We start from the raw sequence: 15962 nt of genomic DNA, 5'->3' as shown, positions 1-15962 counted from the left end.
ATTAAGACAGAGGGAAGGAATTTGCTGATAGAATATAAGATCTGGAATACAGAGAAGGAAGGTCTGGGGAGGTCGGTGACACAAGTTAATGCTAAGATTATAATGAGATAAAAATTGTTTTTACTTTTTTCTTTTATATGTTGTTGTTGTTTTGTGTTTATATGGTATGTTATTGTATTTTTCTGTTATATGTTGTATTGTGTTTTTCTTTTTGTCATGTTATACTTATTGTAAAACCCAATAAAATATCTTAAAAAAACAAAACAAAACAATTTGGCTGACAGGTGACATCCACCCCCCCCACCTCCCTTGCCAACTCGAGCAACACTTGAAAAATTTGCAGGCCTGATAAGTATATTTGAATGTGAAGTTCAAGGTTCCCTTTTTGCGTCCTCCAGCCTCTGCCACACATTTCCTCTCCTTTCTGTAGACAGGGGTGTGCGTGTGATAAAATAATGCAAATACCATGCAAACGACTAAACTGGGTCACTAAATTCATCCTGTCAGAAGAACAAGCAAGGGGGAGGGTACCTATGACTGCAACATGGCAAGAAGCAACACAGGAGTCCTTCTGTATCGCCAGAGAGGTCATGGAAGGCCTGAGCTAGCAAACAGAGGCAAGGGACCAAAACCCAGGATTGCCATTTCTGGGTGGGACATCACTCACGGCATATGGTATGACCCCTGAGGATGAATCACAAAGCAGTAGGTTGCATAGAACTCACAGAAGCCCCACACTAAAATTGATAGAGCTAACTGAGCCGTGTTCATCAGTTTCAGTGTGTACTCTGAATAAGGTCGGCACCAGATGTCTGCATCTTCTAATAAAATGGAAAGAAAGTACAATGGTACCTCGGGTTACATATGCTTCAGGTTACAGACGCCACTAACCCAGAAATAGTACCTCGGGTTAAGAATTTTGCTTCAGGATGAGAACAGAAATCATGCTCTGGCGGTGTGGCAGCAGCAGGAGGCCCCATTAGCTAAAGTGGTGCTTCAGGTTAAGAACAGTTTCAGGTTAAGAACAGACCTCCGGAACAAATTAAGTACTTAACCCAAGGTACCACTGTACAGTCAACATGTACAGTCACTGTACAGTCAACACACTCAACACATTCTGCTTCCAAGGCAAAGTTCACAAACCAAAACATCTCCTTCCAGGTTTGCCACGTTCTTAATCCAAGTTGTTCATTTATCCAACTTGGATAAATGTGTTCTGTTTGTAAATTGAGTCCCCCACTGCTATGGGAAAGCATGCCTTGGTTTAAGAATGCTTTGGTTTAAGAACGCACTTCCGGAACAGATTAAGTTCGTAAACCAAGGTACCACTGTATTATGAAATAGGTTGTCATGTATTCCCAATACAGGGCTGCCTTCAGATGTTTTCTAAAAGTCAGATTGTTGTTTATTTCCTTGACATCTGAAGGTTTGGCATTCCACAGGGCAGGTGCCACTACCTGGTTCCCTGTAACCTCACTTCTCGCAGTGAGGGAACTGCCAGAAGGCCCTCGGCACTGGACCTCGGTGTCCAGGTAGAACGATGGGGGTGGAGTTGCTCCTTCAGGTGTACTGGGCTGAGGCTATTTAGGGCCTTAGAGGTCAGCACCAACAATTTGAATTATTCTCAGAAACGTACTGGGAGCCAATGTGGGTCTTTCAGGACCGGTATTATATGGTCTCAGCAGCCACTCCCAGTCACCAGTCTAGCTGCTGCTTTCTGGATTAGTTGTAGTTTCTGAGTCACTTTCAAAGGTAGCCCCACATAGAGCGCACTGCAGTAGTCCAAGCGGGAGATAACCAGAGCATGCACCACTCAGGCGAGACAGTGCGCAAGCAGGTAGGGTCTCAGCCTGCGTACAAGATGGAGCTGGCAGGTAGACAGTTGCTTTTAATCTGGGCAACTGGACCTGTGATCCTAAACGGATTTCTGTACAAACAAAACAGCAACCAATTTTGCTTTGACTATCCAAGAGGGATATATCTGAAGGGCTGTCACATGGAAGATGGAGCAAGCTTGTTTTCTGCTGCTCCAGAGGGAAGGACACAAACCAGTGGATTCAAATTACAACCAAGGGGATTCAGACTAAACATTAGGAAGAACTTTCTGTTGGTACGAGTTGTTGACAGTGGAAAACTTGGAAGGTGGTGGGCTCTCCTTCCTTAGAGGTTTTTAAACACAGGTTGAACAGCTGTCGTCAAAGATTCTTTAGCTGTGATTCCTGCATTGCAGGGGGTTGGGCTAGATGACCTTTAGGATCTCCTTCAATTCTACAAGTATGATTCTAGGGTTTAGGATGAAACTTGATCAGACTGTGTAATGTCCACATTTCACCAGCAGAGGGAACCCACTACTACTAAAACTGTATTCTGCACAATAGACCACTCTATCTATGGTTTAATCTCACACTTTATTGCAACAAAAGCATATCATATCAGAATCCTCAGGAAGATGAGCCCTATCACAAACGAAAAAGGTATTCCACAATCGCCTGCCAGGAAAATTGCCCACACCACTATTTATGGCTTTTTAAATATCTTTTCACTCTCTTCCACGTGTGATTCAACATCTCTTGAAATAAGAGAGGAAGATAAATGAATCCAACACCATCTGAAAAAAGAAGACCTAAAGTTTCAAACTGATACACAACACTTTGAATTTACATTCAATTCACGGCACACTATGGCCAAAATAAGTTGATTCTTTGTTTTTAAACACTAGAGGTAGGAATCAACATTTGGGCACAAATATATTTCCATAGGGACGCGGGTGGCGCTGTGGGTTAAACCACAGAGCCTAGGACTTGCCAATCAGAAGGTCGGTGGTTCGAATCCCCACGATGGGGTGAGCTCCCGTTGCTCGGTCCCTGCTCCTGCCCACCTAGCAGTTCAAAAGCACGTCAAAAGTGCAAGTAGATAAATAGGTACTGCTCTGGGGGGTAGGTAAACGGCGTTTCCATGCGCTGCTCTGGTTCGCCAGAAGCGGCTTAGTCATGCTGGCCACATGACCCGGAAGCTGTACGCCGGCTCCCTCGGCCAATAAAGCAAAATGAGCGCCGCAACCCCAGAGTCGGCCACGACTGGACCTAATGGTCAGGGGTCCCTTTACCTTTACCTATATTTCCATGGAATGGTTTTAGATACTACTTTGTGTATGTGGCAGAGCTCACCTTCCTGTTGAAGTACATCTGAAGTACATTTCTGAGCCAGACTGACTAAATTTATAAATAACTGGGTAAAATAGCAGGGCGGCATTGGCCAAATGGAAATGGAAATAATTATTTTTAAAAAGGATTTTTAATTATTTTATGGAATTAGCAGTGCAAAGGTTTGGCCACTTTGGATGTGGACAGTTGGAAGAAGCCAGTTGGGAAATGGATTACAATTCAGAGAAGACTTTAGCAGCAGAAATCTATAGAGGCAATTAATGTCCAAACCTTACACCAACCCCACTATTTTTGCTTGTTACAGGATCTCCAGCCCAGATCCTGGTTATGTTTGTGTGCGAGAGTATATCCCAAACTCTCACTTTATGAATTTAGAGATGGTGTGGTAACTTCACTCCAGTTTCCATTTCCCCCTAAGATCATGCATCTTAAAAAGCAGAGACATCACCTTGCCAACAAAGGTCCGTATAGTTGAAGCTATGGTTTTCCCACTAGTGATGTATGGAAGTGAGAGCTGGACCATAAAGAAGGCTGATTGCCAAAGAATTGATGCTTTTGAATTATGGTGCTGGAGGAGACGCTTGAGAGTCCCATGGACTGCAAGAAGATCAAACCTCTCCATTCTGAAGGAAATCAGCCCTGAGTGCTCACTGGAATGACAGATTGTGAAGCTGAGGCTCCAGTACTTTGGCCACCTCATGAGAAGAGAAGACTCCCTGGAAAAGACCCTGATGCTGGGAAAGATGGAGGGCACAAGGAGAAGGGGACAACAGAGGACGAGATGGTTGGACAGTGTTCTCGAAGCTACGAACATGAGTTTGACCAAGCTGCGGGAGGTAGTGGAAGACAGGAGTGCCTGGCGTGCCCTGGTCCAGGGGGTCACGAAGAGTCGGACACGACTAAATGACGAAACAACAACAACAACACTCCCACTGGAGGAAGGAATATGCCAATTTGGACTTGCTGGAAAGTACAGGAGAAAAGTGTTTTTATGAAATTCCTTCTCCTCCACCTGCATTTTGCCAAATATCCTTTTAAAACAACCTAAGCCAGTGGACATAATCACATCTTGTGGCAGGGAATCCCACAGACCGATTATGAGCTGTGTGAAAAACAACTTCCTATTGCCATCCAGTTTCACTGGATGGTGACTAGTGGGTCACAAGATGGCCAAGGGGGTTGGACTAGATGCCCCCCCCCCCCGGGTCCCTGCCAATGGTACAATTCCATGATGTTATGATTCCAGGCTTCATTTTGACATCCACGCTTGACGCCCGCAGTCCATGAATGTTCAGCACCCTGCTTTTAGTTTGTCTGTTGTTTGCAGTCTTGGTTTTTGTTGTTGCAGTTATTTACTATCATTCAAAGGTTTGGCTTGAGGAGCCAACCAGGGTGAAAACTGGTTCCCCTGCAAATATAGGACGCTTGCCTTGTACAGAGTAAGATCCACCTACCTCCATATTGTCAACACTGGCTGGCAGCAGCCCTCTCAGACTGAACCTGGGACCTTCTGTATGCTAGGCAGATGTTATTACTACTGAGCTATGATCCTACTGCTGAGCAGGGCAGAAAAAAAATAGCATATATTATTTTCACTAATGTATTCATTTTTATGCCCACTTTCCCCTTATATATGTGGTTTCATATATATATATATATATATATATATGCATTGGTGTATATATATATATATATATATATGCATATATATATATATATATATATATATGCATTGGTTGGTTAGCAAGCCGCATCGCAAAATTTGGAACTGCACCATTTCAAAGGATGGCTTCCTTCTTTCTTTCATGTGAATTTGGAAGATTTAACTTTAAATTTGAACTGAATCGACTTCCCCTGCCCGCCATAAATACAATCCTGATCTAATGATTTAAGAAAAGCCGGCTGGATCAGGCCAATGGCCCATGTAGTCCAGTATCCTGTTCTCACAGTGGCTACGCAGATTTACTCAGAAGTAACTCCCACAGTGTTCAATAGGCTGCGGTAAGTATGCGCAGGATTGCAGCCCTCATTTATAAGCCTAATAGCAGAGCCCGGGGCCTTCATTTGCCTTTACAAGATCTCCAGTTCTGGCAGATGACTGCTGAAATCAATGGGTTTTAGGTGTGTTTAGGATTGCAAATCTGCTTCCAAGCAAAGATGGGGAAATTTATGCTGTCAGCACTTCCTGGTGAGCAACGCGCGGAGGGTCCCCCCCCCCCCCCAGCTACTTCGCAGCCTTTCTTCCAAGGACCTCAAAGTGGCATATATGGTTCTCCTCCTCCCCATTTTATCCCAACAACGACCCTGTGAGGTAGGCAAGGCTGAGAAACAATGACTGAATCCAAGGTCACCCATCCTAGCCCAACACTCTAACCACTATGCCACACTGCCTTCATACTTAACACCGCTGTTTTATCAACGTTATTATGAAATTGTATGGTCGTTTTTTAGAGGTATTCTTGTTTCCTTTGCTGTGAGCCGCTTTGGGCATGGTTCTTTCCTTGGAAAGGCGGCGTACAAACGATAACGTTGCAATCCTACAACGTTTCTACTCAGTGAACAAATCCCGTTGAGTCCAGGTAAGTGGCTTTAGGATTGCGCAGCCAATGTCCCGCTGAGCTGAACGGAGCTTGCTTTTCGGTGCACGTGCTCAGGATTTCGCTTGCGCGGTTCAGATGCTCCAGTGTCTAGTCTATAAAACTGATTGGGTCTACTTCTGAGTGAACACGGGTGGGCTAGAGGTCTGCTTCGATTTCCTCATGCGGCCACCCCAGCCCGAGAAACAGGTGAGAATCGCGTTCGTCCCCCTGCCTTGCAGCCTCCGACCCTACACCCAGCGCGTTCACACGTGCATCCCCCCGACCCCCGTCTACCTGCAAGCTGCGCGCGCGGCATTCCGGCACAAAGAGGCCAGCCGGCGTCGGAAGAGGAGGAGGCGCCGCCGAGAAACCCAGAAAGGGGAGGCGCTGCGGAAAGGAGGAGGAGGAGACCGGCGGGGCGGGATCCAGAAAGCTACGAGCAACTTCCTGCCCCCCCTCCACACCGCCCCACATCCCCGGCCAGCCCCTCCCCACAAGCCGCCCTCTGCAACAGGAAACCCCGCCGGGGCCTTGCGTCGGGAGGCAGCGGGAGCCAAACTCAAGTTCGATCCAGGTGAGGATCTCCAAGGTGCTGCGCGCGTGTGCACGGCGTCGATTCGGATCGAGGGGCGCGGGGGAGGCGGTCCGTGTGGACAGAAAGGGGACCTTTCCGGTTCGAAGCGTTCTTAGCGCTTTGCTCGTTCCAAACAAACAAAAAAAGAAGATTTTAAGAGCTGGGAGTTTTCGGGGCGTTGCAGCGCAAGCCCCTGTGCGTGCCTGTTTACACTGGGGAGCAGGCGCCCAGTTGGATTCAAACGGGGCTTACTACTCCCGAGTAAGTGGGTTGCAGGCGGAATCGCGTCTCGCGTGGGAGCAGGCTCTGGTGTTCGTGGCCAGCCTCGTGAAAACGCCACCCTCGCGACGTGTTTTTCCAGGGCTGTGCCCCTGGAAAATATGGAGGAGTAGTCAATAAGCGAAGCGGAGTGATTCAACTTAGGTGCCAAGTATATTTCCCTCCCGTCACTGGGTAACCTTAGAGCCCATTCCCTTAAATCGGCGCTGGAAGAGACGTGGATTCCTGGAGTTTCTTTCTTTTCTTTTGGAGGTAACTGTATTCTGCACATGCTCCGGGTAACTCTTGGCTGTGGTTATTCCAGGATTGAGCCTGGACTTTGACCACAGGATGTGTGGCAGCCCTCAGATTATTCCGTGGCAGAAAATGGCTGGGGGAGCGAAGGCAAACGCCTGGAACCGGAGCTCAAATTAATTGAATTGAAACTGAAAGTAAAAAGAGGTTAAGAGTGTTGGCCAAGGGTTCGAATCCCTGGCTGGGTGACCTTGGGCCTGTCACTGCCTGGCAGCCTAGCCTATCTCGCAGGGTTGTTGTGAAGATTAAATGAGGAAGAGTGGGGGAACCACATATTTCAGCTCCTCGGATAAGACATGGGGATATAAAAGCAAAAATACGTAGGTTCAAGAGAGGAGGTGCTTAAGTTGGAAGATGGATTGAAAGTTTGTATTATGTTAGCAGGGAGGGAGGGTGGCTGACATTCAAATGATTTTGTCCTTAAAAAGGAATATCCAAAAGGATGGATTTTAGGTTTAGAGAGATGAAAACTGAGATTGGAGAGCAAGGCCTGTTAGTAGGGTGTGTTTGCGGGGTGGCGTGTGGTATTGATATGGCTTTCCGGAATTAGAAACATGGTTTTGTGTTTAAGGCTAAAAGGCCCTCACACAGCCTTCACAAACCTGGCACCCTCCCTCCAGATGTAGGACAGATGTAAGGCTGCCCTGGCACCGTCCTCCCCTCTCTCCTCCCCTCTTTTTTCAGGCTAGTTTTACAGCAGGTGTCTTCTCCCTTCCCAGATCCAGGAACCACCTTCTACCTAAAAACACATTTTGGGGCCTATTTATTCATAACATCATAAAGTCGGAAGGGACCATGAGAGTTATCTAGTCCAGCCCAATCTGCAGTGACCAAGGCTGATGGGATTTGTAGTCCAACAACTTCTGAAAGGCTATATCTTTCCCATCCTTGCTCTGTGACCCATGGAGGCTGTGTTGGGGGGGGGGTGGTGTTTCATAGATGGGATTTTTAAGGCCATCTTTACGCTGTCCTTTGACACCTGAGAGGTGTGTTTTCAGGGCCCAGCCTGTTCCTGTTCCTGTGCCTGTTTTAATTGTTTTTAATTTTCGGTATCAAATTGTTGTTACCCGCCCTGGCGCCTGCTGGTGAAGGAAGGGCAATGAATTTAATAATAATAGATGAGCTATTAGTGTTTTTGATGTAGGTGTAGAAACTCTTTTTGTGTGTGGGTGGGTTGGGGAAGAGCGTTTTGTTTGTTTTCTAAAAATAGGGAATGCTTTGTGTAATGGGAGTGTGTGCTGCTTGAGCTTTTCGCAGGAAAAGGGCTACGCTGGTTTTTTTGTGCATTAAAAACAAAACAAAACTCTGCGTGTTTACAACCACCGTTAAAGGAAAGTCCATAGTCCATTGTTGGAGCAAGTGCTTTCCATGCCAGCAGGGACTGGCAGCTGGGACTGATGTGAGTTGTAGTCCAAAATATTTGAAGGGCACCAGGTTCAGACCAAAATTAGCATGGCCTGGCACCCACCCACACCCATTCCATCTGTTCATATATGAAACACACATATCTGTGGGCAAGTCTTTTTTTTTTTATCTATTCCTGATCCAGTCCATTTCCTGTGACCTAGAACTGGCATTAGGGAGGTAAATAAGAATAAAATCAAGACCCCCCTCTTTTGAAGCAATAGTGTTTGAAATATGGGAAATATTTCCCTGCAGCTGAATTCTTAAGAAGCCGCATATCTTTTTTTTTTTTTTTTGCATTCGGGGGCACAACAGCCAGCTTTACCTGGAACTGAACGGGGAACTGGTTGCCTGCCCTCTCTAGAGGCATGTTGATCCCTCCTCCCCTTGCCACCTCTAGCCTCTCATCGCTCCAGCTGCCCTGGGACCGCAGCTTTTGCATGCCAGACATTTTTTGCTAGCCAGGGAGGCATCTTGAGCCTGTGAGGTCAGTTGCAGAGCGCATGCCAGCGGCCTGGTGGTTTGGGGGGGGGGTGAAGAAAGGGGTTAGGCTGCTGCCTTGGAGAGGGTTCTCAGCAGGCTCTAAAAGCCCCCCCCGCCCCATCTTTTTCCTCTTCCTCCTCCATCACCCTACCAGTTAAAGCAGGGGTCAGCAAACTTTTTCAACAGGGGGCCGGTCCACTGTCCCTCAGACCTTGTGGGGGGCCGGACTATATTTTGAAAAAAGAACGAATTCCTATTCCCCACAAAGAGATGCATTTTAAATAAAAGCACACATTCTACTCATGTAAAAACACCAGGCAGGCCCCACAAATAACCCAGAGATGCATTTTAAAGAAAAGGACACATTCTACTCATGTAAAAGCACGCTGATTCCTGGACCGTCTGCGGGCTGGTTCTAGAAGGCAGTTGGGCCGGATCCGGCCCCCCGGGCCTTAGTTTGCCTACCCATGGGTTAAAGGATCCCTTCATTTCGTTTTGCTTCGTAAAGGACCCCTCAGTGTGTTCCATGCCGTTTGCTTGGCATGGAATGAATATCCCTGCAGCCAATATTGTGAATCTGTTCCCCATTACAGTGTGCAAAGCTGCTGCTCCCCACATATATACAACTAGTTCCCTATGGGTCGGTTCATGTGTTGCTGCTGGCGACTGGTTGTGGGGCAGCAGACTCTGCCTGGCTTGAAAGAGCGGTGCCCAAAATTATTATTGGGACAACTCGTCACTGTTTTACTCCTGAAACGTATCTCAAAAGGCTGCTGTTGTGTGTGTGCACCAGGACGAAGGGGTTGCATTTTTGAAAGGATCCTGTGTTTGTGAGTGGAAGGTGGCAATTTAGTGTGTTTTGTGCACTAGCATTGCACGCCCACTTTCGTTCCCACCCTCCATTTCAGATGTTGAAAGACCGCTTTCCCCCCCCGCTCACAGAACTACAATTCCCAGACTTCCCTGGAGAGATGGATTGATCGCTAACCCGCTCTGGATATTGTAGCTCTGTGTGAAGGGCAAGGTGCTTCTGAGGACCCCTTCACAAACTGCACTTCCCAGAATACTGCTTTAAATGTGCCCTGCGGCGGCACTCCCTGCCCCAAGGAGCTTCCAGTTAAAATTCTGACAGTTGAAGCAGACAACCGAGGGAAACGCGAGAAGGACAAAGGAGCAAGTTCAACTGACGGCTAATGACAAGCCCATATGATTGCAGCAGGAAATCGCTTTGCCTGCCTTGGCTCGTGGCCTGCTCTCAACAGAGGCATGCTAGTTCATGTTCAGTCTATGGACAGGATGCCATGCGTGGCACAAACCAGCAAATGTTGTGTGTTTGGGGGTTTTTTTGGAGGGCTCGCTATAGTGGGCCCCAAAACCAAATCCTCATGTCTGGCGCTGGAGGCACCCCACAGGCTGAAACAACTGGAAAACAACAGGGACGGCTTTGCATGTGCCTGCCATGTGCTCAGAGGACCACAGGAAGTGACCCTAGTGTTGCTACTCTCATTGCTTATTGGGCTGTTTTTGTGTGGTTTTCTTTCCCTCTGTCTCACGCCACTCTTTTTCAGACAGAAATCAGAGCGGCTTAGAACAATAAAGCCATAGCTATACCAAAACAATGTAGAAAATACAAATGGAAAATGGGACTCTATAAGCAGGCCTGATTTTGCCAATCTGGTGCCTTCAAGATGGTTGGGAGTCCTTGGTTGGGGAAGGCTGAACCAGACAAAACAACAAAATGGAGGCTCATGTAGGGAAGAAAAGCTGTGACGAAGACCTCTTGGGGTGAAAACAGAACTCCTGTTTGAATAGGAACCAGTGTTAGAAACCCAGATATATTAGCTAGGTGCCAAATGGCTCCTTAAATCAGGGTTACAGTCGTCAAAACAGAATGCCTAGTTGCCATTTTGGGGCCAAGCAGCTCAAAAGTTGTATTTTTCAATACAGTCATACCTCGGATTGAAGTAGCTTCGGGATGAATATTTTCGGGTTGCGCTCCGCGGCGACCTGGAAGTAACGGAGTGTGTTACTTCCGGGTTTTGCCGCATGCGCAGATGCTCAAAATGATGTCATGCGCGGAAGCAGCGACACGCGCAGACGCACAGTCATGTGTTACGTTCGCTTCAGGATGCAAACAGGGCTTCGGAACGGATCCCGTTCGCATCCAGAGGTACCACTGTATGTCTTTTTGGTTCTTGAAATTGTGCTCTGATTGTGCAGATAATATAACGGATAGAATTCTACAGGATGTGTTGGTAGTGTGTGAAAACAGGACGGATTCAAGGATGTCCAGGCAGGCACCTCCAGATGTTGGAGACGTCAGGTGCCCCCTGCCCCCCCCGAAATCTTTACTTGGTCACAAGTGACCGTTAGCCAGGTGCAAAATGTGCCTGGCACCTGGCTAATTTTGAATGCTGAGAGGAACATAGTGAGCTGTCTTCTACTGAGTCAGACCATTGGTCCATCTAGATCAAATTTAATAAGTAAATATTGTCTACACTGGCTGGCTGCGGTTCTTCATCATTTCAGGCAGGAAATCTCTCCCTGCTGGAGATGGTGTGGATCTTCTGTATGCGGTGGGGCATCAGATGTTGTTGAACTACAACTTCCATCACCTCTGACCATTGGCCGTGTCCGCTGGGAATGATGGGAGTTGTAGTTTCAGCAGCATCTGGAGGGCCAGAGACTCTCCATCCCTGCTCTAACCCACCGAACTACCAGCTTCCCTCAACCCAATGAAAACATTTAGTGTTGGTCTGAGCAGGCTTTCCTAAGGAGTCTATTTTATGGTGTTAGCTCTGCAACCAAGAAGCCCCTACTTCTCAAAGATGTCCACATCTGGAGCAGATCTTCAGAAATTATGCAAAGTGCTTGGGGGTGGTGAGAACTCAGAAAGGAAACCTTAAAACTTATAAGAATACATACAAATATGTAAGAAGACCCACCTTTCTCCCAAATGCTGCTCAGCGGTCCCTCTTGGTTCTTGCCACAGTCAACCAGGTGCCTACACACAGTGCATACTTAAGTAAACTTGAAATTCGCTCCCAGAAGATGCAGTAAAGGCCACTCATTTATGCCCCCAGCAGATTCCTGTGGTCTGTCGGAGGTTTTCTCATGATGTGGGCATTTTAGTGTGCAGCTGACCCTGTTCTGTGTGAAATAACATTTCTGCTGAGAGATAACGGGGACCCACTATCTGCATTTTGGGAAAACAATTGGAGTTATTTTTGTTTTCCCACACGTTTTCTCAGCTGTATAAATGGGCCTTGATCACAAGTGTCCCTTTCTTCGGGTTTTAGTCATCTTCTAAACGTATTTGGTGTTTTTTTTTAAATAAACCTGCTTCTGATATGTAAATCGCCTTGAGACAGCCTTTTTAGAAGGCAGTTCATAGACTGATGGTGATGATAGTATGATTAGAAACTTAAATGACTGTAGAAGAGGATATTGTGTGGGATTCAAGGAACAGTACGAAAGCCTGTGCTGATTTGCACATCTTTGAAAAGATCAGAGCGAGATGCATTGTGGGTTTTTGTGGTGAGGTGGAGACGACAAGTACAGCACTAATGTTAACATGAAGGCAACATGGATGAAGACATGCTTTGCAGAACACAAACTTTGTACACAGGAACCCTTTCCGCCCCCCACGCAAAAAGATTCCTCACTCTGATGAGATCTTATGCCTTCTTCTCCTCCTTCACCCCTTGACTCTGTTAAACAGCTGGAAGAGGAATCACAGGGGGGGTGTCAAGGGGGCAGGATATCACAGCAGGAGCAGTGACTGTTCCAGCAATTCTCAGAAGACTGAAGAAGCCTGTGAGGAAGGTTGTGTCTTGGGACTGGGAGGACATCAGCGGAGCCCGGATCTGGGAACCAGATTCATGCTGCAATTGAGAGGGGGTTGAGAGAGAGGCATGTGGGCTGGTATAACCAGGAGAGTGGAGCTGAGGCTACTAAAACAATTGGGGAATCTTTGCGCAGTGCAAAATTAACGTAGGCAAAGTCATTCAAGCCAGCCTTTCCGTGGACTTCCAGCTGTTGCTGGACTCTGTTTCCCATCAGCCCCAGCTAGCATGGCCAATGAGCAGGGGCTGATGGGAGCGGTAGTCAGATAAGGCCACTGGGACCCCAGTTCTGGCCTGCGGGATTCACCGCCAAAAAGCCAGTGTACGTACATAACTTTGGAAAACACACAAGATACCAAACAAATTCAAAGAGGACAAATCTGTGAAAGGCAATGAGGTAACCTTCATATTCAAAGGCAGCAAAGCGCCATTCGTATAAAGTGCTTTGATACTACTTCAAACAATCATGGCTTCCTCCTAAAGAATTCTGGGAGCTGTTGTTTGTTAAGGGTGCTGAGAGTCATTAGGACGCCCCCATTCCCCTTGTTGTTTAGTCGTGTCCGACTCTTCGTGACCCCATGGACCAGAGCACGCCAGGCACTCCTGTCTTCCACTGCCTCCTGCAGTTTGGTCAAGCTTATGCTGGTAGCTTCGAGAACACTATCCAACCATCTTGTCCTCTGCCGTCCCCTTCTCCTTGTGCCCCCCATCTTTCCCAACATCAGGGTCTTTTCCAGTGAGTCTTCTCTTCTCATGAGGTGGCCAAAGTATTGGAGCCTCAGCTTCAGGATCTGTCCTTCCAGTGAGCACTTTCAGAATGGAGAGGTTTGATCTTCTTGCAGTCCATGGGACTCTCAAGGGTCTCCTCCAGCACCATAATTCAAAAGCATCAATTCTTCGGCGATCGGCCTTCTTTATGGTCCAGCTCTCACTTCCATACATCACTACTGGGAAAACCGTTACTTGAACTATACGGACCATTCTCCTTACAGACCCGCAATTCTCATATTTTCCCATGAAGAGGGATTTATTGTTACACCATGCTAGGAACTCTCTGAGGGGAATGGGGGGGGGGGGTCTCCTAACAGCTCTCAGCACCTTTAACAAACTACAGCTCCCAGAATTCTTTGGGTGGGAGCCATGGCTATTTAAAGGAGACCCGCTGTTCCGTTCACAGAGCTACAATGTTTGCAACGGTTTATAGTCAATACCTCTTTTTTTAAAAAATATTTTTTTATTAGGAATTTCAACAAAACATTTTATCATATAACATATCATCCTTGATTCCCCCCTATTTCCCCCTCCCCATAAAGTAACCCACCCTCCCCTCGCCCGCCCGCCCCCGACTTCCCTCCGTTCCACTCTGTGGTTTATCTGCAAGTGTTGTTCTCTGCATGTCACAAAATTGTATAGATCCTTAGTTTGTCTAACTGAATATTGTTAATAAAAGGTTTGTGAGTGTTTATTCGAAACCTGCCAAGGAGCCCAATGCATTTTGTTGTTTCTTTAACTACTTTGTGAAAGGTTCCCATTCATCTTTAAAGTCACAGTTATTCTTGTCCCGTAGTTTATGTGTCAGTTTTGCCAGTTCTGCGTAGTCCATCAGTTTCTCTTGCCATAGTTCTTTAGTCGGGATTTCCTCATTCTTCCATCCTTGTGCTATATTAAGACTCTTGCCGCCGTTGTCGCATACATGAAGATATTTTGCGGTTTCTTTGGCAGTTTCTTTTCCTGCAATCCCTAACAAAAATGCTTCAGGTTTTTAAACAAATGTTAGATGGAACATTTTCTTCAATTCATTGTAAATCGTTTCCCAAAACCTTTTTGATTTCGTTACAATCTCACCACATATGGTAAAATGTCCCCTCCTTTTCTTTACACTTCCAACACATATTTGAACTGGTTTTATACATTTTTACTAACTGCACTGGTGTCATATACCATCTATATATAGTCAATACCTCTTCACAGGGAGCCCTGGGAACTATAGCTCTGTGCAGGGGATAATGGACCTCCTAACAACTCTCAGCACCTTGGGAGCTCCCAGAATTCTTTGCGGGGAAGCCATGACTGTTTAAAGTGGCGTTGTGTGGTGCTTTAAATACATGATGTGAATTTTGTCTAGCTCTGAATATCGGGCGACGGGGGCAGATAGGGCATCTACATGGCATGTTGAAGGCCCTGAGTTAGAAACCTGGCATCTCCAGATAGGACTGGGAATGCCCCTGTGTCTGCAACTTCGTACAGTGTCTGTCGGCATGGACAGTACTGAAATAGATGGGCCAGTGGTTTCACTTGGGCGCGAGGTGGCTTCCTGTGTTCCTACTTCGACACTTCCTGTCGGAAGCAGAAAGCTGCGCTAGATAACCCAGCGGCTCTTTTCGCGAGATTGCATTGCCTCCATAACTCATGAGATTTGCTCCCCTCCCCTCCCCTCCCTAAAGGTGACACAACTGCCTCCCCCTGCCCCCCCCCCCCACGGAGATAGCTGATCTCTCTCTCTGCACTTGCAGGAGTGTGAGGTGGCTGTTCTTTTTAAAATATATATATTATATAATTAATTTTTTAACATATTATTTTCAGCAATCATTTAACACAATTTCATATCTTATACAATTTTTTGACTTCCATCAATCACATCTGAATATTTCCCAATCTTTTTCACTTAATTTACATTTCTTAATTTCACTATTACTTTTAATTATCTTAACTAATAGCTTTCTTCATAATCTTCCTTGCAATATTTGATGTATTCCTCCTTTCAAAACCTCCTTTCAAAACCTGTTGATTACAATTGCTTTTCAAATTATTCACATATTTATTCCAGTCCTCTGAGAATCTCTGGTCCCGCAGGTTTCGAATCCTTCCTGTCATCTTATCTAATTTTGCATAGTCCATTAATTTCATCTGCCATTCTTCTCTCGTCGGTTATTCTTCTTGTTTCCATTTCTGGGCCAATAATACTCGTGCTCCTGTTATTGCATATGAAAACAGTTTGTTATCCTGTCTAATAATATCATCTCTTACAATACCAAGTAAAAATGCTTCTGGTTTTTTAAAAAAATGTATATTTCAACATCTTTTTCATCTCATTATATATCATTTCCCAAAGGTTTTTCACTTTCTTACATTCCCACCACATGTGATAAAAAGTTCCTTCTTTTTTCTTACATTTCCAACATTTATTACTTGTCTTATACATTTTAGCTAATTTCACTGGTGTGATATACCTTCTATGCATCATTTTCATCACATTTTCTTTCAAAGCTGTAAATTTTAATCCTTCTTTCCATAATTTTTCCCAATCTTCTAACTGTATATTATACCTGAAATCTTTGGC

General features: G+C 46.0%; 2 protein-coding genes across 30 annotated transcripts in view; one reads left to right on the top strand and one right to left on the bottom strand.

Moving 5' to 3' along the window:
* Positions 1 to 6122, bottom strand: part of CD79A (CD79a molecule) — a 29657-nt gene extending 23535 nt beyond the window's left edge. Inside the window, exon 1 of the mRNA XM_083455994.1 lies at positions 6038 to 6122. Coding sequence (XP_083312120.1) covers positions 6038 to 6059 — 22 coding nt within the window. The 5' untranslated portion in view covers positions 6060 to 6122. The remainder of the gene's footprint in view (positions 1 to 6037) is intronic.
* ARHGEF1 (Rho guanine nucleotide exchange factor 1) overlaps positions 6101 to 15962 on the top strand; it is a 70429-nt gene continuing 60567 nt past the window's right edge. For 12 of the 29 annotated variants that reach the window (XM_083454862.1, XM_083454861.1, XM_083454858.1 and 9 more), the window contains exon 1: positions 6122 to 6317. The gene's annotated coding sequence lies outside the window, so the exon portion shown is untranslated. Of the gene's footprint in view, positions 6318 to 6702; positions 6849 to 15962 lie in introns of those variants that run through there. The other 17 variants (XM_083454867.1, XM_083454863.1, XM_083454854.1 and 14 more) reach the window with 10 other exon arrangements.

The sequence above is a fragment of the Podarcis tiliguerta genome (genome assembly GCF_965153285.1).
Source record: "Podarcis tiliguerta genome assembly, chromosome: 8".
In the NCBI taxonomy this organism is placed as follows: domain Eukaryota; kingdom Metazoa; phylum Chordata; class Lepidosauria; order Squamata; family Lacertidae; genus Podarcis; species Podarcis tiliguerta.
The sequence above is the reverse complement of the archived record's forward strand: the minus strand, read 5'-3'. Positions and strand labels throughout refer to the sequence as shown.